This window comes from Silurus meridionalis, chromosome 13 (genome assembly GCF_014805685.1).
Source record: "Silurus meridionalis isolate SWU-2019-XX chromosome 13, ASM1480568v1, whole genome shotgun sequence".
NCBI classification, from domain to species: domain Eukaryota; kingdom Metazoa; phylum Chordata; class Actinopteri; order Siluriformes; family Siluridae; genus Silurus; species Silurus meridionalis.
Window position 1 is genome coordinate 16011157 of NC_060896.1, and position 22732 is coordinate 16033888.

At 37.5% G+C, this 22732-nt stretch overlaps 1 protein-coding gene across 6 annotated transcripts in view; it reads right to left on the reverse strand.

The window, feature by feature from the left end:
* Positions 1 to 2219: 2219 nt before the first annotated feature.
* chd2 (chromodomain helicase DNA binding protein 2) overlaps positions 2220 to 22732 on the reverse strand; it is a 79850-nt gene continuing 59337 nt past the window's right edge. For 4 of the 6 annotated variants that reach the window (XM_046864485.1, XM_046864484.1, XM_046864482.1 and 1 more), the window contains 14 exons: positions 20424 to 20599; positions 19167 to 19208; positions 18878 to 19023; positions 17341 to 17479; positions 17010 to 17160; positions 16750 to 16872; positions 13871 to 13984; positions 13634 to 13759; positions 13396 to 13512; positions 13033 to 13211; positions 12526 to 12625; positions 12105 to 12258; positions 9675 to 9921; positions 2220 to 3999 (listed from right to left, as the gene is read on the reverse strand). In XM_046864485.1, coding sequence (XP_046720441.1) covers positions 3720 to 3999; positions 9675 to 9921; positions 12105 to 12258; positions 12526 to 12625; positions 13033 to 13211; positions 13396 to 13512; positions 13634 to 13759; positions 13871 to 13984; positions 16750 to 16872; positions 17010 to 17160; positions 17341 to 17479; positions 18878 to 19023; positions 19167 to 19208; positions 20424 to 20599 — 2094 coding nt within the window. In that variant the 3' untranslated portion in view covers positions 2220 to 3719. Of the gene's footprint in view, positions 4000 to 9674; positions 9922 to 12104; positions 12259 to 12525; positions 12626 to 13032; positions 13212 to 13395; positions 13513 to 13633; positions 13760 to 13870; positions 13985 to 16749; positions 16873 to 17009; positions 17161 to 17340; positions 17480 to 18877; positions 19024 to 19166; positions 19209 to 20423; positions 20600 to 22131; positions 22239 to 22272 lie in introns of those variants that run through there. The other 2 variants (XM_046864486.1, XM_046864487.1) reach the window with 2 other exon arrangements.

Below are 22732 nucleotides of genomic sequence, written 5' to 3' on the forward strand. Positions count from 1 at the left end.
TATTTACTGTAACATTTAATAACTACACTTACAGTATTACTGTTACTTGTATTTGTTTGTGTTGTGTATTTGGGATTTTAGCAATGAAGGAGATGAGGGATTGGGGTGGGGTGGGATGAAAAGCAGAACTGTTTTTGTGTCAATAAATATATTTGGGGAAAAAACCCTCATCTAATTCATTGTGTAGCATCTATGGGAGACATGTGACAAAAGAACGAATGACTAGAAGAGTCAAGAGATGAACAACTAAATTCTGTTTCCTGTATGTAACCTATGGAGATTTTGAAATTCTTTGCTCATGCAAGTCCAGTAGAAAATAAACTAATGATTCTTTGAGACTAGTTACATTTAAGACTCGTTCAAATTAACAATTTGTGCACGAATGACCTAACAATACGGAAATAAATATATAAGCCGGGAGATGTCAGTAGCAGCAATCAATTTGAACGTTTAATAACTGTCTTTATGAATTACAAATTACCCTTCGGAATACAGGCAATTCACTGATTCAGTGGCTTATTGTCATCATGGCATGGTTCACCCAAGGAGCTATTCAAGCAGAACTGCCACTGCACTAGAGATGATTCATCCAGATTAAATAACACTATCCTTTATATGAGTTATACATAAACCTTTATCTTTATTTACTAGGATCATTTGAATCCTTGGTTATCTTTCTACTGATGACAACATATATAAATACAATTTGTAAATCATACCATTTAGTTATGCTAAGTTGCTGTTAACAATTAACTGTAGCAAAAGGACTGAATTGGCCAGGAAACTTCCTGTAAGGAAGAGACTCAAAATCATGAATCCTATGCGAGTCCTTAATGATCCATATGAACCGTGGGATTTAGCGGATCTGTGGACTTGCAGTGCTTTGCGAAGCAGCCAGATCTGAGGGACTCGGAGTGTGTGAGTGATATTCAGGACTGCAAGGATTTGGTGCATTAATATAGCCCCCTCTAGTGGAAAGACTACGGCAAAAGCAGGCAAATCCCTATCACTATAACACAAACTGCAGCTGTTTTTATCAAGATTTTTCAAAATTATTTTTGCATGTGGGACATAATGTGTTAGGTCAGATATTATATAACATCAATGCAGTTGACTCCTATTTTAGTAACTATTCTATTTCAGTAACTGCATGTTCTTGTGATTGGGTCTATGGAGAATATTTGCTACGTTGGTTACTGATTTAAATACATTTATCAGGATTTATTACAGTGGTGAAGTTGTGGTGTGCATGTTTGCATGATCTGCAGTTCCTGTAAATAATCTGCATAAGTTGGTTTTTAATAATTGGTTTTTAATATCCATTTGCTCGTGTTTGTGTGTGTGTGTGAGGTGATTGTATATGTATTTGTTGTTAAAATGAACATTTGGCCTTGATTCTCAGTCATTTATATTGTTTCCCTGCAGGGTTGCCACAACACTGGGTTTGATTTCATTTTTACCATAGAAACAGCTGAGAAATATTTTGCTTTTATTCATGCAACTTGAGGCAAAGTAATGCCGTGTTACTCAATTAAATAAAGGACTAAATACAAACTGTAAATTACACCATTTAGTTGTTCAAAATTGTTAACAAGAAATTGTAGCAACAAGTAGCTTACTAAGTTGTTCAGGAAATTTCCTGCATGATTAGAAACAAGATTCTTGGTTTTGCGGGTCCTATACATGTCCTGAGATCTCAGGAATTTAGCGGATCTGTCGGGACTTGTAAATGGGATTCATGAGTCCACTGAATACTAAGGAGTCTGTGCGTGCCCTCTAGTGGAATTGCATTGCAAAGGCAGGCAGAATATTTCTTTTACACACACACACACACACACACACACACACACACACACACACACACACAGACAGCATGAGTACATTTTTAAGCACTTGACGACAGAAGACAAAAACATATAGCACACATGGAGATATTTCACATGAAGGGAGTGTTATTTGCTACTGCATCCAAAGACATCCTATACAATTTTGTGCTTTTAACTTTGTGGTAATAGTTTGGGGAAGAACCATGCTGGAAAAAATCAGGTTTTCCAATACTTTTGTCCATATTAAACAAGCAATATACTATCCTGAATTTTTCTTTTTCTTTTTTTTTTTAGTTTTATAGCATTTATTCAGAATTTCTAATATACACTTACATGATACAACTGTTTAAATATTTTGATCACAAAATTATTAAAATGCAGAAAAACCTGAACTTGCTTGGTGTAGCAAAGTTTAATACGTACAGGTGTATAAACAGTATGTACAGTGCAGTTCATGTGAACAGTGGTTGTTTTCACAAATATAAATTACTTTAATTGGTACTTCTTAAAGAATAAAGAGTTTCTTAGAGGAAAGATGGAACTCCTTGTAACACATGTCTGTTCCTCTATGAGAAAGTGGCATTTTTCCACCCTTTCTAAAGCCCCCACAGTCCATAACAGGCAGCAACAACACTTACCATATGTCCATCAAAAGCTCTTGTTTAAAAACAAATCCCAAATGCCTTTTTTCTCTAGATACATGCAATATAAAGAGTATGAAAATGACTTCTGCACCCTACATGGTGCACTGTATGCACTTTCTGGGATGCATGTTTTTCCTTAATGCAATATACTTAAAAAAAATCACAAGGATAAGGCACAAATGGAGGGAAAATTGTTTAAAAAAATAAAATAAAATAAAAAAGAGAAAAAAAAATTAATCTAACATGTTTTACCTTACCAGCATGCCAGTGTCATTTTGGCTTTACAACTGGTGAAACAAAAGCTCAATGTTTCCTGCTTCACAAACATTTGCTCAAATACAGACATTTCAATACAGACACTTGAAAACCTGTCAATATTCATTTTGTTTATAAATGGAAATTTGTAGAGTACGATACTTTGAGTGCAATGTAAATATGCAACAGTACCTACAATTAGGCTACACATACATCAAGGAGAGAAAACCTCAGCCATAGAAAAAAAAATTAAAGCTGTATGTTTGGATATTTAGTGTTCTAAAAATAAAGCCTGCACTGATACATATTTCTGTCATGGTGTGTTTTGTTTAGAGCAAATTTAGGTTATTCAGTCATTCATGTATGGGGACATGAGATTGCTTTTTTTCTGTGTAATTACAAAAAAGAAACACATTCAAATGCCATTTTGGTGATGAAATTCTGAGAATCCGTTTCTTATTGGTGTAATTGGGCAAAACTGACTAAATAGAGGCTACCAATTATCAGATTTGCTGGGAACAGAAAAAAACAAATTTATAGCACAGGGGTGCACTTATATAATACTGGATCAAAACAACAGATTAATTAAACTGTTTGGGTAATCTAATGGTTTGTTTGAAGATTATCTTTTCTTCACAAAGCCCAATATCCTGTAATAAATCTTTGCTTAAAGCAAAAAAGAAAACTATCAAAGTAACATTTGTACTGGACATGTTCCGTTCTACTAATGACTAAAGAAAAGACAAACAAGCGAGGCACTTCCATGCTTCCATACCAGGTCATACTCCAAAAATCTTTTTTATTCATTCAGTAGTCCACAGGACTAACAGGGCTTTATTCTTTTACTTCATTTGAGCCCTAAAGACCCAGAAAGCTCCAACATGGAAACTTGAGCTCCACCTATTGGATCATCAGTTCAGAGATGCATAAGGGAATCGGTGGCCCATATGTACTTGGTGCCTCCCTACATAGTCGAATACCATTGCAGATTAAATCAGGGTTTTCTGTTCCGGTTAAGATCTGTGTTTGGTTTGGGTTCAGTGGTTCTTTCCAGAGGTGAAAGAGACTCAATTGGCGATTTCTGCAGCTGTGGAGAACGTGGATCCAGCAGAGGAGGGGGTTTGTCTGGGTGAAATGGCCGGTAGTGATCAGGCCCTGGGACACCCCGTTGTTCAGGCAGCCTCCGGAAATCCTGATTGTAGCCTCCTCCACCACCCTGGTGGTAGTTTGCAGAGCGATAGTCATCTGAGCGTCTCCTCTTTGGGTCTGGATGTCTGAGGGGAAAACACATTAAAATAAAACAATGGAATGGAAAGATGTGATTATAAATAATGTTTTATATGCATGTCTCATTTCTATAGCTCATTCTTATTTCAAACATGATTCACAGATATATTGAACATTTATCACTAGATAAAAGTTATATTTATCATGTAAAGTATTATTCACAAGTAAAATAAACTATTTTGTTGCACGTTTGTTTTTAAGTATATTTGTCATGTCATTGTTCTGGCAGATGCAAATACATTTTTTTTTTTTTTTTTTTTTTTTTACAGATTTATATTCATTTTTGGCTGTTGTGTTAAGGATAGTAGTCTCAAACCAGTTTGTAAAGTGGTTTCAATCTTTCATGAAATGTTCATATATATGAATGTATTCATGTTTTTCATTGTAATCTTCAATGTGTTTATACACTTAAATTCTGACTGTTTATTAGCAGTATTGCCTGCTTTAGCACAAAACTTGCAGTTTGGTAAAAATGCAAAAGAATAACAACTATGAACTGTTTTCTTTATTGGTTGGTTCAGGCCATGTGACTCTTAGGTTAGAGGTTAATTAGGTAGTAACAGCAGTGTTCTAGTTTTTTAGGATGGGAAAGCTTCTTTCTCTGTTCTTCATTTACATTTGTGCCTTGAAGCCTTTGCTTGCAAGTTGCTGAAAGCTATTATTTTCATGTTTAGTGCGGATATGCTCATTATTTCTTGGAATTCACAAGTTGAAACATTTCTTAGGATTAGTAATGCTAAACTAAACCTAGTCTGTCAATATATGTTAATAATAAATTGTAATCCTGTTTTTCTGTTTGCATTGAAAAAAGTTAAGAAAAAAAAAAAACATCACTAACTTTACTCCTGTGTTTGCGTTTTCTGGATCCTGTTAGCTATCAGTTTTTGGGTAGATGGTACATGCAGCACAGATAGAATAGTAAAAATATATATCTCACACACTGGACACTACAGCAGAAGGAAAGCAAGCTCTACCTTCATTATACAGAGACGAGGTGCACATATTAACAGACTGGTGTAAAGCCAACAACCTATCTCTGAATGTTGACAAAACAAAATAAATGGTTGTTGACTCCAAGAGGACACAAATTGACCACTCCCCGCTGAACACAGATCCTCCATGGAGATAGGAGAACATTCCTGGCAGAGAACATCACTTGGCCCCTCAATACTGGTTCCGTAACAAGGAAAGCCCAGCAGCGTCTCTACCTCCTGAGAAAGCTGAGGAAGCCATAGCTTTCACCACACATCCTGATAACCTTCTACAGTGGGAACATCGAGAGCATCATTAACCCGGTTTGGGAATTGTCTCAGATTGCAAGACCCTACAGCGGATAGTGAGGACGGCTGAGGTCTCTCTTCCTTCAATCATGCACATTTACACCATATGCTGCATACAACAAGCCACCGGCATTGTGCCTGACCCCACACACTTTACTCTCCTGCTGTCTGGAAAGAGGTACAGAAGCATTCGGGCCTTTACATCCAGACTGTGTAACAGTTTCTTTCCACAAGCCATCAGACTACTCAACATGAAGTACCTAGACCAGGGGTCACCAACCTTTTTGACACCGAGAGCTACTTCTTGGGTACCGACTAATGTGAAGGGCTACCAGTTTGATACACACTTCTGAAATAAAAAATTTGCTCAATTTACCTTTAATTATACGTTATTATTAATAATTAATGATATTCATCTATATCAGAGGTGTCAAACTCAATTGCACATGGGGCCAAAACTTAAAGCACACTTTAGGTTGCAGGCCGAACAGGAGAAACACTTATTAAACACACTAAAACAATGTTTTTTTTTTAGCATAAATATGAATAAATACAGACAGTAATATTATTCCAGAATAAATAAACAAACTTTAAATAAATAGCTCTCAATAAAAATATCTTCTGTCAAAATTATACAAAAACAAATCAATAAAAATTGTGCTTTTAAGTAAATGTTAAAATCACAACAAATCAAAACAATCAGATTTCTTTGTTCTTATGCCTTGTTCTTGTATATTATTTTATAAAAAAAAATTATCTTCTCACTCAGAAAACTAAAACTCTTCACCACTGTGAGGCGCTGTTTCACAATAACTGTACAATAGGGTTGAATACATCAACAGAAGCTCGACTTGATTGATGCTGGAATGTTCCCAGGTAGTCTATTATTCTGTAAGTCAGCTGAAGCGCTGCATTATGGGATCTGTAGTTTTTGTTATCAGCGTTTCATATCGCCGGGACATTAATAACAATAATAATAGATCTTTATAAAATCATCTCACGGGCCAGATGTAATTGTACGTCGGGCCGGATTTGACACTGAGTTTGACACCCCTGATCATGTTAATGACGTCTCACAATAATTATCAACAATGATTTAACAAGGTAGGAAACAGCTATTTTTAGAAAAGGACTTATGTGGTCCTTGCCGGCGACCTGGTGCCCGCGGGCACCACGTTGGTGACCCTGACCTAGACTGATTCACACACAATCAATGGAAGAAAAATACCTCTGTTTGCACAAACTGCTGTTTGCACATTTCTGTTGAACCAAAACTTTATATCCATACAAACGTTTACATGTACAGTATTTTATTTTGTATATGGACAATATATTTGCACAACTCTGTGTACTGTAATTGTCAGTGCTGTGTTTTGTCGTATGTTGTCTCTTATCTGTTGTCTTTTGTTTTTTTTGGTGTGCACTTTGTGTTAGTTTAGAGGTCTATGTAGTTCTGTGTTCCTTTTGTTAATTTATGTTGTTTGATGTAGCACCTTGATCCTGGGGAAACATTTTCTTACACTGTGTACTGCACTGTATATGGTTAAAATGACTAAGCCTACTTCAGTTTTTACCTATTCATCTTGTGAATAGGTAAATTCACAAATTCACAATTTGTACTCAGACTGCATCAGTAATACATGATGGAGAAATCTAATGTATGGAATGTGACGTGTTGTGACACGAGCATCACTATCACCCAGGACCACCACTTTCAACCTTAACTGAGCATGGTGTAAAGTTAGAAATTAAAACACCTTCCCAGAGGGCTGCAACAGGTCATGCCCTAGAACCAAGTTCTTTTGACCTGTTTCATAGCAAAGGAGCAAACTCCACATAAAATCTATGGTCCTGTGCAGGCATAACAGAGATGGCTGGGAAAAGGTTTCATTATAGTTTTTAAACAAAGTAGCAAGGGTGAAATTGATAGCTCTGATTAAATGTAATAATATGCCAGATGACTGGGCTGAAATGCAGATGCCTGATACTTCTCTAAAGCACCTGGCTCATTGAATTATTTTACTACAGAAGATTTTCCTTATTTTTCCCAATGAAGTTTACCTAAATTCTAAGACAGGTTTGCAACTCTAAATACAAACTACACCCATGTACTTGACAAGGCACACCCTTCCCTACTTTTCCCATGTTCAAACAGACTCAATATGAATAAATTCATCATCAAAATTTTACCTGAACTACCCTCATGGGGAACACCATCTTTGATAAGTTGGGCCAGCTATTGGAGACAGACTTTTCTTAGGAATCATGGATAAAGAAATGTTCATGGATAGAGCAGGATCATCGACACCAGCAAGGAGATCATTGAATATCGCATGGAGGTGCATGTGTTTGAGAACAGTCTCTTGCTGTCACATCGGCTGTGGGCACCTATGTGCTACTCACTGTGAAGGGGAGTATGATTTAGATGACAAGCATTTTGTAGTGAGAGGACTCTACGTTGATGATTAATTTGTCACTGCCCATAGCTGCTGGAGCCATTGATCTGTTAGAACATGCACAGAAGATGCTTGCTATCTTAAATCTAAGAGTTTACAAGTTTGCTTCCAATAGGAAGGAAGTAATAAATGCATTCCTGACCGAAGATTATGGAAAAGAACTCAAATATCTTGATGCTGACCCTACTCCCATCCAATGCAGCGATCGATTTAGATAGGATTTGTAGAGGGACATATTTATTTTTTTAGTAACAGACATTGAAAAGCCTTTTACTCACAGAGGGATACTTGCTACTGGTAAGTATTTTCAAGCTACTTGGGTTTGTTGCTCCAGTCATATGGTGAGGAATCTTTAGATTTTCTTTAATATGTTCCCACTATTTTATCTACAGTCTTGAGAAAGAAACTCCACATTTGAATGAATTCTGCTAGAGCAATCATAGCAATAGCAATATATTTATTTCATCACCAAAAAGAAGCATGTCACATTGGATTCCAAGACTAAAACTAGGAGCTGCTGTCATGGCTGCATAGATGGCAGAGACAATAACAAGTAAACTGAACTTTACACTGAACAACTGAAAACTGAACACTCTAGATGCTTAGGATTTGTACACAGATAACAGCATTAACCTGTGATATTTTTATAACCAGACGAGACACTTTATATGTGTCACCGACAGAAACCGTAAGCTTTCTAGCCTAACACAAGCTCTGCAACAACATCTCTGTTAATTGCAACCACCTGGTTCACAGGACCTATTTATCTGTTACAAGCTGAACAGAGCCAATCACTAGAGGAGAACAGGTTTGATCTTGTTTAGTCAGACTCAGACACACAGGTTTGCTCTTTTACCACCAATTTATCCACCAATTCTTGTCTCTGATGCAAACCTTTTTGGATTTTCTCTTCTTAAGGGTCGCTAATCAGAGCAGCATCCCTAATACACATTGTCCAAGCTTACAAGGTGACTTATGCCCTGGATGATGGAATCACTACAAATAGCTGTGCTCAGTGAAGGAATTGTTACAGGCAAAAGCAGTCAAAAGGGTTCAAAGGAAATCTTTACAAAGGAGAATTTACCTGCATTGTCAGTATAAATGCCATATTAAAAAAAAGTGATCTGAAAACACTGAACCCATATTTGGACAGCAGAGGCCCTCCCAGGAAGGGTGTTGATTTAATGCTTGTTCTTAATGAGAGGTTTCCTTTGACTGTTCCAGGCTGCAGTCATTCTAAAAGTTACTTGTGGACAACTGAATGGACTCCTCCACCTTCATAAATGCCTTTATAAGCCTTTTATTTGCCTTGAATGGACCTACCAAGCAAATTCACTATGGTTATGGTGTCGAATTGAAAAGTGGCCAGTAAAGAGCTGGAAATCTTGCTGATAAATCCACGAGTCCAGTGTAAGAAAGTATGCACGTGAAGAGGGCTGGGTATGGATATTTATTCCACCTCACTTATCCCACATAGGAGGAGCCTTGGAGCAAATGACTGATGCATATTGGATTCTATGCTTCTGCAGACCAGACTCTTCATCTTAAAATTGCTGTCTACCCTGATAGCATAGTTTATGGGAATTATCAATTCAAGCCCACTCTGTACTATTTCAAGAGACACAAATTCACATTTCCTGTTGACACCAGCCATGATCCTGATTTAGAAGGTTCACTAATTTGTACAGTTAGTTGGGAAAGCTTTTCTCTTTGCTTCTCTGTAACATCTCTATAACAGATGTTAACTTTTCATCTAGTAAGTTTTACAGTATTAAGTAAAGAGTAGAAGAACACAAAGTGTAACCAAACTGTAAAGCCCCAAATTTACTCCCGAGTTTGACCTTTTCTTGATACAATTTTTGCATAGATGAAACAGAATAAGTAAATAAACAGAATAGACAGAATAAGTAAGGAAATACTTAGTACCTGTCATAATAGTCACGGTGAGCACGATGGTCTCGATCATTGCTGTACTGATCATACACCCGTTTACGTGCTGAGCCTGGGTTCCGGAAGTTACTACTGCGGTACAAGTCAGTGTGTCCCCGCCGGCTGTTGTAATGATGCTCCTTATACCTGTGCTGGTCGTAAGGGTGATGGCGGTCACCTTGCCATGGCTGGTTACTGTTTCCTGGGTAGTTATATTTACGTTCCCTTTGCCAGTCTCCCCTATCTGTGGATGAAACATAAGCGTTATTAAGAAGCGTTAAGTGTTATAGGATGAACAAAGTGTTGGCCAGAGAGGTGTGGCCAGGGTTGTTGACATCAGCTCTGCATTAAATAGACATGGAGGGAAGGGGCTCAGCCCCATTCTTCATCTAGGGAATTCCTCTTGGGTATTTCTCTCTGGAGCAGGTACGAGACAAAACTATGTCATGCCTTTAACCAAGTAAGAATAATTTATGGTGTACCTCTCTGCATTACAGCAGTATCCCCCAAGTCATGATCCCGAAAGAGGATCCTGACTGACCAAGGTGTAGGGTTTAAGTCACAAATATTGTATGAGCTTTATGAATTACTGGGATTAAATCGATCCGCACAAACATAATTATCCAAAATAGATGGCTTAATGGAGTGTTTAAACTGTACACATCAAGAATATGATTCAGAAGTCCATTAATGATGATGCACACAATTTGGTGGCTCAAGTCCTATTATGTGCAATGTGCGAAAAACACTTGCTCAGGAATTTTCCCATTTAAATTATTATAATTCAGTATAATATTAAAAGAGGAGCTAGTTCCAAAGATTAAGGGAGGGAAAAAGGGGTGGTGGGGGGAGTAAGCTTACCCGTCCATTGTGAAGACTACATTTCACATTCCCAGCGATTGGAAGTTCTTAAGTTACAGCAAGAAATTTCGGAAATCCTCTACCTGGACGCACTAATAGAACCCATCAAAAGGCCCCCGTGGTGTGTAGCTGTCACTATCATCGGTCCAACCACAATAAACAGGTGATTCGTGAAAAACGAATAACTATATTCAACATGGTTAATTAAGAAGTCCCACAGCAATTTATTCAGCACTGTGATTATGGTGCTCACAGCTGTTGGCTCATTCAGATTCTGTGTAGACATAAGAAAAAATCCTCAATTATACCATCTAAATTCCATGCATATTCAATGCCTACACTGACTGATTGCTTGATTAGGGCTCAGCTCACTTTTTTTTGACAGTAAATTTAATCCAGTTATACTGCGAATTTTCTTAAATCTAATGTCTTGTGGGGGAAACAAAACAGCCTTTATCCACTATAGTTTACACAAGTTTGTCACCCTTCCATTTTTTTGTTGTTACAGCATAATTTATTGGACAATCTTCAGACCCCATAATGCATATTCTGCTGCCTGTTTAGATTGCAATCATTTATAGTAATGAGGGTGGTCCTAAGGGCAGTCATAAGAACCTTAAAGTGTGCAGGTCAAACCCAAAGAAGTGTGCAACTGAGTGGGTGGAAGTACAGTATCTGGGCTCCTACTTAGGTCATGGGTAAATGTGTCCTCAAATTAATAAGATGGAAGAATTTGTGGCCTGCTTAAGACCTAAAAAGAAGTTAGACAGTTTCTGGGGCTAGCTGGTTATTGTCATAGATTTGTGCCTAATAATTTGGATGTCACCAGCACTCTCACTGATTTCACTTAAAAGGAGCAACAGATCCGGTCCAGTGGAGAGAGTCATGCCTGCAGTCTTTCACTCAGGTAAAAGCTGCACACTGTGGTGGGACACTTTCAGATTCTCAAGACTTTTCTTTACCCTTTGTTTTGCAGATAAACATGTTGGTCATGGTGTTGTCCCTAAAAGTGGAGGAGGAGAAGTGCCCTGTACTGTACACATCTGAAGCTTGTGAGAAAACAACTACTAACCAATCAAGAATGCTTGGCAATTAAATAACCGCTCCGTGGCCAGAGTTGTGTAGTGGGGGTATGTGAAAGCAGGGTGTGGTCTCTGAATGAAAGGTGGAGCTGCAGTGTATGACTGGTCAGGAGTGAGAAGAGGTGCAAAGAGGCAAAAGCCCTTAGAAATAAAACTGAAAACACACTTGTGTGTATGAGCACTTTAAACTGAAAAGTAAAAAATAAATAAAAAAAAAAAAAAAAGGAAAGTTAAAGAGAACATGGCAACTCAGTCTTATGTCGAAATGCATCGCCTACCTCCAATTTCCTTTTCTTTAAAATAAGTAGCTTCCTTACCATTAATTATCCTTACCAAAAACAGCCTCAGATTTAATCCTAAAATCAGCTTTGTTTGCTTTTAGATATAATCAGATAAAACATCTAAATCTTGATACAAAATCCTTGTGTTCATTAGTTTTTACAATCTTTAGGAAAGTGTGTCTTGTGCTGACTGCAGGTCTTACAATGGTGCAAATGCGATCCAAGTCCTGTTGGATGATTTAGTGGTGGGTGTGTTTTGGATGATGGCTGTGTGCCAGTAGAGTCCCGACTCAATCCAGAAGGTTCAGGTCGAAATGGCTTCTTTTTGCCTGGGTCATCTTTCTTCTTGTGCTCTTTCTGAAAGTATAGCAAAGGAGTATATGAAATAAAGGAGCAGTTAAGAGGATTTTTTAAAATGAAGAAGCAAAAAAAGATTTTTGATAAATAGATCATAGTCTGAAATAAGGTCTTTCAGCTACTTTAAAAAAACAGAACTTATCACTATATGGTTACACCAGCAAATTTGCCACACACAGGATCAAATCAGAAACAATTATGAAATCAGGACTGATTATCACTATATGATTACATCTGCATATTTGCCACACAGGATAAAAGATCTACCTCCTCCTCTTGGGAGCGCTTCTTTTGAGCCATTTTGTATAGCCTGTGCAATTTCTTTGCACCAAACTCTGTGAATTTGGACACAAAAATCCAGAGATTTCTAGATGGAACAGAAGAAAAAATAATTAAATAAGAAACATGGTGTTTATTAAGCCAAATTAAAAATACACTTAATCTAACAAAATAAATAAATAAATAGAATATCATAAAGAATAGTTAGCATAATGGCAAAAGCATGCTGACTTGTCTGCACTGGCATTTTGTTGTTGCTTTATTTAGTCAAAAATCTGTGAGACTATTGAGAATTGGTTTTACATTTGTTGCAATAATTTCCAATTATCTTTTTTTAATATCTTTTTTATATTTATAATTGTAATATTATAATAAGAAACTTGGTGACATCATTGGCCTGGACTAATAAAGTAATGATTTTAAGACCATTTAATGCATCACTTTACGCAATGTTTCTTTGTTGTTCCAAACAAAACTGTAACATTTCGACGAGACCTGCGCCAGGTTTTGACGTGTTCCGGGTCACTGTAAGTTTTAAGGCACTCTGTTATTCGGTCTCCAATCTTCAACAGGCAGGCCCTTGTATGCTGCAGCTGTTCCTGCACTGACAGGCCTTCATCAGGCTTATCAAGCTGTTTAAGAGCCTTCTTCACCGGCCTCATCCGCTCTTTACACTAGACACACACACAGGTTACTCACAAAGTGAATTAAGTGTCAAATAGCTTTAAACACCATAAAGAATACAAATGAGAGGCATAAAATAACCACACAGAGACAGAGAAAGAGAAAGAGAGAGAGAGAGAGAGAGAGAGAGAGAGAGAGAGAGAGAGAGAACACAATTGAGACACAAAGACTCACAACACTAAATGTTTCCTGGTCTAGTTCATCATCCTCCTCTCCAATAGGAACAGGCTCACTGCCTGCTGTAATGTGCACAGGGCCCTGAGCTTTCTTGCCTTTGCATCCTGATTTAATCTGGTGAAGAAATTTACAAAGACAAGATTTTAGAACTTAATAATGTAATAACCACATGCAAAGGAAAAGGAAACGTACTTATAGTGAAAATGATTACAAAAGCTATACAAAAAAAACAAACCTTTTCTTTCTTGAGCTTTGTCCGTTTTTTGTCCTTATCTTTCTTTGCCATGCCTTGCTTCTCTTTGTTCTCTTTGTTGTCCTTCTTCTGTTTCTTCTTTGTGGGGGATTTTTCAGCTTTGTCATCCTGGAACATGTGTAAACAAATGGGAAAATATTCCACTAACAATGCTAACGACTGGGTAGACAAATTTGCCCTTATGGTGCATAGTGGTCTTTATCAGATAAGGGAACATACCTTCACTTCACCATCCTCTGATGTATGTTCAGTGAGATGAGGAGAGGAGATTTCACCGGCTAGTTCATCTTTTCGGGTCTTGTCTTTCTTTACTCGAGGTTTTCTCTTCTTTACCTAGGATTGAAAATAAGTATAATTCTGCACTGTACAAACTACATGATGACCTTGGAAATTCTTCAAGAGAAACTACTAAATGTGCAATGCCATAAAGATTAATAATACCATAATTTCCGGACTATAAACCGTATATAAGCTGCACCCACTGAATTTTATTTTTAACATAAATAAGCCGCACCTGTCTATAAGCCGTCTACACTAATGTGTAGACGGCTTACACACACGGTGTAACGGGTGAAATATGTTGCGCTTCCTTTGGGAGCATAGCAGTATTTTGGGAATAGCATGCCAATGCATTTTTTCCGGTATTACTGCGTGTGTTCAAGACGAGGATTATGTCCTTATTATTTTCTGATGCTCATTTCTAAGTTGGGAAAAACCCAGATAAAATTCATAAATTAGCCGCTTCGTTGTTCAAAACGTGGCTTATAGTCCGAAAAATACGATACATTATTTACTGCAATATTGGAATCTAAATGGTTTTACTACTGGCTCTCAAATCTTATTGTTTTATTGTTAGTGTTCACAAAATTCCCTCTTAACTCCAAAGTGATGCTTGATTATGCTTGTTTAGCTCCTTAAATTTAACCCTCCCTGAAACTTCTGATTCCCACAAAGGCAGACTTAAATTTTTAAAGACAGATAATCCCTTGCAAATTGTTTGTTATGATGTCACAAAATGAAAAGCAATGTGTAACAAAATGTAATAATAATAATAAGGGGGAAATCAATAGTTAGTTTTTTAAATAGGTAGGGGCATGTTGCCCTGACAGATCCTGCATGATTTTTTCCACCTGTGTTATTACTGGCAGGCTACATATGTACATTGATGCTTACACTAGTTACAACAAAATGAACAAGAAGCAAGTTGAAAATAAAGTTACTTGTAATAGACTAGTCACCTGTCCATAGACTAGCAACATGTCATGTTGTCCACCTCTGAACTACAGCATAAAAAACAGCAGCACGATCCATATTTTTCTATTGCTTTTTTCCATAGAAAAAATACATAACATGTAGAGGGATATAGCAAAAGCAATGGAAGAGGCATATGAGGAGCTGTATGTGAAGTTGAACACCAAGTTATGGGAAAGAGTAGCGAAAGCCAGGCTGAGGGAAAAAAGGTGACCATCTGTGAGCAACAGTATGGTTTCATGCCGAGGAAGAGCACCACAGATGCATTATTTGCTTTGAGAATGTTGATGGAGAAGTATAGAGAAGGTCAGAATGAGTTGCATTGTATGTTTGTGGCTTTAAAGAAAGTGTACAACAGGGTGGAGAGAGGAATTGTGGTATTGTATGAGAAATTCAGGTGTGTCAGAGAAGTATGTGAGGGTGGTGCAGGACATGTATGTGGACAGAGTGACAGCAGTGAAGTGTGCAGTAGGAATGACAGACTGGTTCAAAGTGGAGCTGTGAGTACATCAAGGATCGGCTCTGAGACCTTTCCTGTTTGCAGTGGTGATAGACAGGGTGACAGACAAGGTCAGGACGAGTCTCTGTGGACTATGATGTTTGCGGATGATATTGTTATTTGTGGTAAGAGTAGTGATCTGGTTGAGAAGAGCCTGGAGAGGTGGAAGTACACACTGGAGAGAAGGAGAATGAAAGTCAGTAGGAGTAAGACAGAGTACGTGTGTGTGAATGAGAGGGCAGTGGAGTGGTGCGGTTGCAGGGAGAAGAGGTGGTGAAGGGGGAGGAGTTCAGGTACCTAGGGTCAACAGTGCAAAGTAATTGAGAGTGTGTTAGAGAAGTGAAGAAAAGAGTGCAGGCAGGGTAGAGAAGAGTGACAGGAGTGATTTGTGATACAAGAGTATCTGCAAGAGTGAAAGAAAATTTTTATAGGACTGTGGGGAGACCTGCGATGTATGGTTTAGAGACTGTATAATATACAGTAGGTTTACTGGCGGTGCTATTTTGTGATGTGTATTTGTGCTACACTGTCTTGTCTTGCACTGTTTGCACCAGGTTGCACACGATGCACTTTACGTGGCGAGGACTCTTACTAGTACTTAGCTCTGTCTTTTCTGTTATGTCGCTTTATGTTGTTGAAATGTACCACCAGGGTTCTGGACGAACGTTGTTTCATTTTCGCTGTGTACTGCGTAAGCTATATATGGTTGAAATCACAATAAAAGCTTCTTGACTTGAATTGACAGTGGCATTGACTTAAGACAGGAGGTGGAGCTAGGAGTAGCAGAGCTGAAGATCTTGAGATTTTCATTGGGATTGATGAGGATAGACAGGATTAGAAACAAGTTTTTTTTTTTTTAGAGGGACCCTGCATGTAGAACGTTTTAGAGACAAAGTGAGGGGGGCTCAATTGAGATGTTTTGGACATGTGGAGAGGAGGGCATGGGGTATATCCGTAGAAGAATGCTGATGATGTAGCCACCAGGCAGGAGGAAAAGAAGAGGAAGGCCAATGAGGAGGTTTATGGGTGTGGTGAGGGAAGACATGCAGGTAGCAGCCTAAGGAAGATTATGTTTTGGTATGCCACCCTTCTGTAATTTAGTAATTAGGCATTATTATTGTCTCTACTACTGTAAATTTGGCTTTTATTTAAGCACACATGCACAGAATTCTCAACAGTGTCGCATTACTTCCCTTTGCTCACATGCTCTTATGTGGCCATACTTATTTTCATTTATTATTTCAAGTCACAAGCAATACTACTGCCAATAGTTGAAGGGCATGATAGTGAATGGTTTTTGTACTAGTGATAATTTGTCTTGCTGTTCCAGGCCTAAGCGAACCCTCACCTCCTCTTCTGTTTTGAATGTATCCTTACACTCCTGCTCCTTCTTCATGGTCTTCAACAAGTAATCAGCTCTCATTTGCAGCTGCTTTGCCTGTGGCTTTTTGTCAGGGTTGTCTGGAAGAATCTACACATGATGACATGTAATTTGCAAAATGGCTGAAGTTCCCTGAGGCTACAAACAAATTATTCTGTAATATCTAGGCATGCATATTAGGCCAAGTTATCAAACCATAACTGTTTTTAACAATCAAGATGATCCACCTTGTCTGAGAGTTTCAGCTCAGTATCAGTCTTGATCTGGTCCCAATTGCCGAAGCCATGCTCGTAGATGCCCAACAGGAGATGTGCATCATCTTGCACATCCCAGTCTACATCAAAGTGTGGCATCTTCACACGACATTTTAGCTGAAATCTAAGACATAAAAAAAGAACTAATTCATTACTCTGCAACATGTATTTCTTTTTTTTTTTTTTTTTTACTAAGGTTAAACTGATACAGAAATATATCTAATCTTTAGATCTCTTAGCAGACGACAGAAAGAAGTTGAAAATACTAATCATTTACTAAGATAGAAAGGGATTATGAACATACGTGCTCCTCTCCTCAGGATTGGAGGGCACAGCCTTGTGTAGAGAATCAAACTCTTCCTCATGCTGGATAATGGATTTAGCATTTACCTGAACCCCAGATATCTTGATGTTAATGCCACGTCTCTTTCCTGGCCCTTTAGCTACAAATCAAACAAACAAAAACTGAAAAAACATCACATACCTTAACCAGAATTATAATTGTATGACCTTTAATTTGGGGCCAAATACATAATTTACAAAAAGTTAAAAATAAACATTTTGGATAATTTTAGGTAACCATTGCATCCTTCTGTTAGCATTAAATTGTATTTGTTGTAGATATGGTATATGCTAAAATGAATTCTCACATATCTCACAAAAGTAAGTACACCCTCACATTTCAGCAAACATTTTAGTCTATCTTCTCATGGGACAATACTGTACAAATGAAACTTGGATATAGAGTAGTCCATGCGCAACTTGTATAGATTTATTGTTTTCTGAATATAACAACATACAGCCATTATTGTCTAAATAGCTAACAAAAGTTAGTACACCCAAAGTGAACATGTCAAAACTGTGTCCAGTGTCCCTATTTGGCATGGAATTCATCAGAGCTGCACAGGTTGTCGCTGGGATCCTCATCCACTCTTTCATAATGACATCACGGAGCTGCTAGATGTTAGACACATGACGCTTTACCACCTTCAGCTTGAGGATCCCCACAGGTGCTCAATAGCATTATGGTCTGAAAACATACTTGGCCACTTAATTACCTTCACCTTCAGCAAGGCAGTTGTCATTTTGGCAGTGTATTTTTTGGTTGCCATTATGCTAGAAAACGGCTGTTTGTCCCAGTTTCTGAAGGGAGGGCATCATGTTCTGATGTCACAGTGAATGTTGGAATCCATGTTTCTCTCAATAAAACGCAGCTCGCCAGTACCAGCAGCTCATGCAGCCCCAGACCATGATGCTACCACCACCATGTGATCGTATACCCTAGGCCAATCTTTGTGGAGAGCAACAATTATAAATAACAATTCTCAAATTCTCAGAGTTATTTACCATTAGGTGGCAAGTTGAAGATCCAGTGGTCATTATGAGAGAACTGTACTCAAAGCACCTAATTTTAACTGCTCTAATACAATATAAGACAAATATCTATGGTCGTGCCAAACAGACAAAAACATGAAGGTGATGAATAAGACATGTGGCTTTGCATGATTACATGCCATACAGCTGTTAACATTTAGTGCACTCACTTTCCTTTTTGTTCTTTCTTTTTTTTTACAATAATGACTGTAGAATTATTTTCAGAAAACAGTAATATACTGCTATATAAGCTACACATTGACTACTCTAAAATATATCCAAGTTTTATTTATATAGTATTTTCCCTTCAGAACATATACTAAATGGTTGCTGAAATGTGAGGGCTGTACCCACTTTGTGAGATACTGTAAATAAATACAATTTTTTTGTTATATTTGCTTTTGACTGTGTTTTTACCCTATATAGGAATTAATAGATAGACAAATTATTCAATCAAGGTCACATACATGCATATTCTGTGGGATTCTCTTTCATTTGTTCTTCATGCTCCTGTACTGCAGCTAGGCATGTAGTGTGCACTAATTCTCCTAGTCTCTGCAGATCTGCTATAGATTTATCCACCAGTTCAGAATCACGTGCAATGGCCTCCAACCTGGAAATAACACCAGCAAACAAACTTACAAACCAAGTATTAAAATTTAAGCATGGAATATTACATTTCATATATACAATATTTAATATTCTACTAATAACACAAATTAAAAATAAAAACCTTTTTTAATAAAAAAACCATACCTTTCAAGAGGAGCACCAAATTTCTTGTAAGCTTTTATGAACCTGTAGAAATAAATAAGCTTAATTTCTGATTTCAAATTCAATTTATCACATGCACATTCATACAGTGACATGAAAATGCTTTTATTTTACTGTCTGTACTGTAACATGTAAATAGAAATAGAATATAAAAATAAAATAAAAAATATATAAGTATAAAAGTAAAAGGTATAACCAAGTATAAAAAGGGATAAAAATAAATGATATAAAATAAAAAAATATGTTTATACTATAAATATATACACAAGAATTATGATACATTACATATGTATATTAGATAGATACTGACAGAAGTCCAGATTTTAAAGTGTTCCAGTGATGCGTCAATGTGCTGATATTAAGGTTACACTGTGCCATGCCAGTCAGTGTTAAAGTGACAATCGGTTGTGCAATTGTGCAAAAAAAATATAAAAAAATTGTGCAAAGGAAGGGAAAGGAGGTCCAGTAGAGAAATTCCAGGGACATGTGTTTTCCTGGTTTAAACTCCCAATGGCCTATGGGAAGAAGCTCCTCCTCATTCATTCTGTGTTTGTCTTCAATGATTGAAAGTGCTTCTTTCAACACAACAGAGGAAAGAGTACATTGTTGTGATGGCTGAGGTCCTTCACTATCTTTCTTGCCCGGCATCGCGCTTGCTATAGATGTCCTACAGGTCAGGGAGCTCGGTGTGGATGGCATGTTCAGCTGACCGCACCACCCTCTGGAGGGCTCACCTGTCCTGCATGGTGCTGTGTTTCTGATCTAGGAAATGATGTTGCTATCACAGTTAGGACGCCGTCAAATGTGCAGGTGTAGAAAGTCCTTAGCACCTGAGAGGGTAGTTTAAAGTCCCTTAAGCGTCTCAGATGGTACAGACACTGTTTGTTTTGGTGAAGAATGTTTTTCTTCACCAGGGTGCTGATGTGACAGGACCAAGGCAGGTCCTGTGTGATGTGAACACCTAGGTACCGGAAAACTGTCCTCTCTTTCCACTGGGGTCCCGTTGTTCTTTGGCGGTTGATATGACCGCTCCTGCTATATGCTGAAGTCCACTATTAACTTCTTAGTCTTGCTAAGGAAGATTGTTCTCCTGGCACCATCTCTCCAGGTTTTGAATCTTTTGTAGGTAGGCTGTCTCGTCGTTGTTGCAGATCAAGCCCACCACACAGTTATGTGTGTTTATTACAACTAAATAATGGTTTAAATAGCCATTACTGTTACAAACACAACATATGTTACCTGCGAATCTCAGCATCTGTGAAGCCCTCCACGTTGTTTTTGCGTGCGCGTGGCCTGCCTCGTCGCTTGGGCTTCTTATCATCCTCACTGTCATCTGTCTCACTTTCTGAACCGGATGTGTGGCGCTTCAGTTTCAGCTTTGAGCCAACATCGCTGTCGCTGTCATTTGTCTGCGCCTGAAAAGAGAAACCCAAAATCAAAGTAATAAACTGCTTAGAATAATTAGAAATTATAATACATTTTTTAAGTAATCAATTATAATCATAATCTTGTTTTGAGTCAATTAATATTCTTTTCAGTAGTGAAAAACAGGCAGGCAGGGCAAAAACTGCTTTGTAAGCACCAAAGGGTTTTGCCAGAGCTGAAATATATATGCAGAAAAAATCTACACATATCTTGTATTTACACACATACCTTGTGTTTAAAACCTTATACATTCTGTGACATAAATGCACATTTTAAAATATTATACAGCCAGGATTTTGTGGATACCTGACCATCACACCCATTTGCATGCAAGAGCATCTTGTTTCAAGTCTTAGGCATTATTATGAAGTTAGTGCCAACTTTGCTATTATTAAAAGTAGATATGGACATATGCTGTCAATCATTATACCTTACTTAAAGCTACTTATACTTACTACTTTTGCTATATTCTGGTGACATTTAGGCTTTGCTTATATGGGGTAATGGTATCAAATTGACTCAATCAACTTTGTTTAGGCAAAACTCCACTGATTGTTTGCTGACCAACAAGTATGTATCACTGTGTATTCAGCTAGGTGGTATTTTCTTTAAAGAATGGAATGTGTTGCATATTGCAAGAAGCATCAAAAGTTTTATTTTTCAAATAAAAGCGGCCAACAGTTTTGTAACATTTCATGCTTTTAATACTGTATATAGTGTATATAAACTTAACTGTATTCCTAATAAGCAACTTCCTGTGTGTAATTAGTGAGTAATTAATGGGTTAGTAATTTGCTTATCTCTGATGTAAAGAATAATATAACATCAGATATAAGCAAATTTCTTAAGGTGCTCATACAATTGTGTTTCCATCGCAAATAAGCTATCTAGCATGTAGCCTAGTCTAACCATTATATTGAGGTGATTTGTTATTATTATTACAGAGCAGTGGGTGTTTAACTTAACCTCAAATATTTTTGTATGTTGTGCTCTACATTTTCTTTATTCAGAACTCAACTTCTACCACTCCTATATGAAGACACTAATTATTAGTGTTAAGATACATTTCGTTAATAGACAGCAGCATACCTTGCATGTTGTTGCCTAACTGCACTTCATTACAAATATCTCAACTGAACATACTGTGTCCTCTCTCAAGAACAGTCATTAAGAGCATATAAACTACTTTAATCCTCACAATCACTCAGACCTATACTTAATACCTTTCTGAAGCTTGCTACTGTTCTTAAGATTTAATTTTCTCATGTGGGTACGCAAACATGGTTGTGGGGAACATGCTTCAACTCTTTTAGCCAAAGAATCATTAGCCCACAGCATAAGCTTGGGCACACACAGATGTGGTGCAAGAAGGCCTAATAAGCTGTGTTTCTCCTGCGCTCTCTCTCTCTCTCTCTCTCGCTCTCTCTCTCGCTCTCTCACTCACTTCCTCACTGTCTTTTGAGCTACACATGCTATTCCTAAGATACCAGTGATCCTGACCACCTCTGCTCTCCAGACCTGCCTGATTCATCACTTCTAGATGGAGTTCTCGTCAACGGGACACCACTCGATGCTGCTGAAGATGCCCCACATGGACAGCCTAAAAAGAGGATGCCCCACATGGACAGCCTAAAAAAAAAAAAAGATTACTATGGAAGATACTACTTAGAATCTATGAAGATGGATTGGACTGCAATTAATGTGTTTTATTAAATAACAGTTTTACTATAATGGATCAGGACTACAACTGTTACGAACATTTTGCACTCAAGTTTTTATCAGTGAAGAGTTAATAATTCTGTATGTAAAATCTATATGTTAAATCAATAATTAATTCCATTATTATACAATTGTTTTTTTGCTTCTGTTTTTTAAACATACAGTACAGAATTATAGATGGAGTTTATATGTGATCACATTATCCTTTTGAACACAGATACCTATGGGTTACCTTTAGAGTCTGGTTGCTTTTAAGATATTTCTTCATTTTTTTTTCCCTAAGGAGTTTTTCCTAAGTCACCTGTGATTTGCTTAAAGGATATCTTTAATAATTTAGAATTTTATATTCTCATTCTAATTACTGTAAGGACGCATATGTGACTGTGTATAATGTTAAAAGTGTT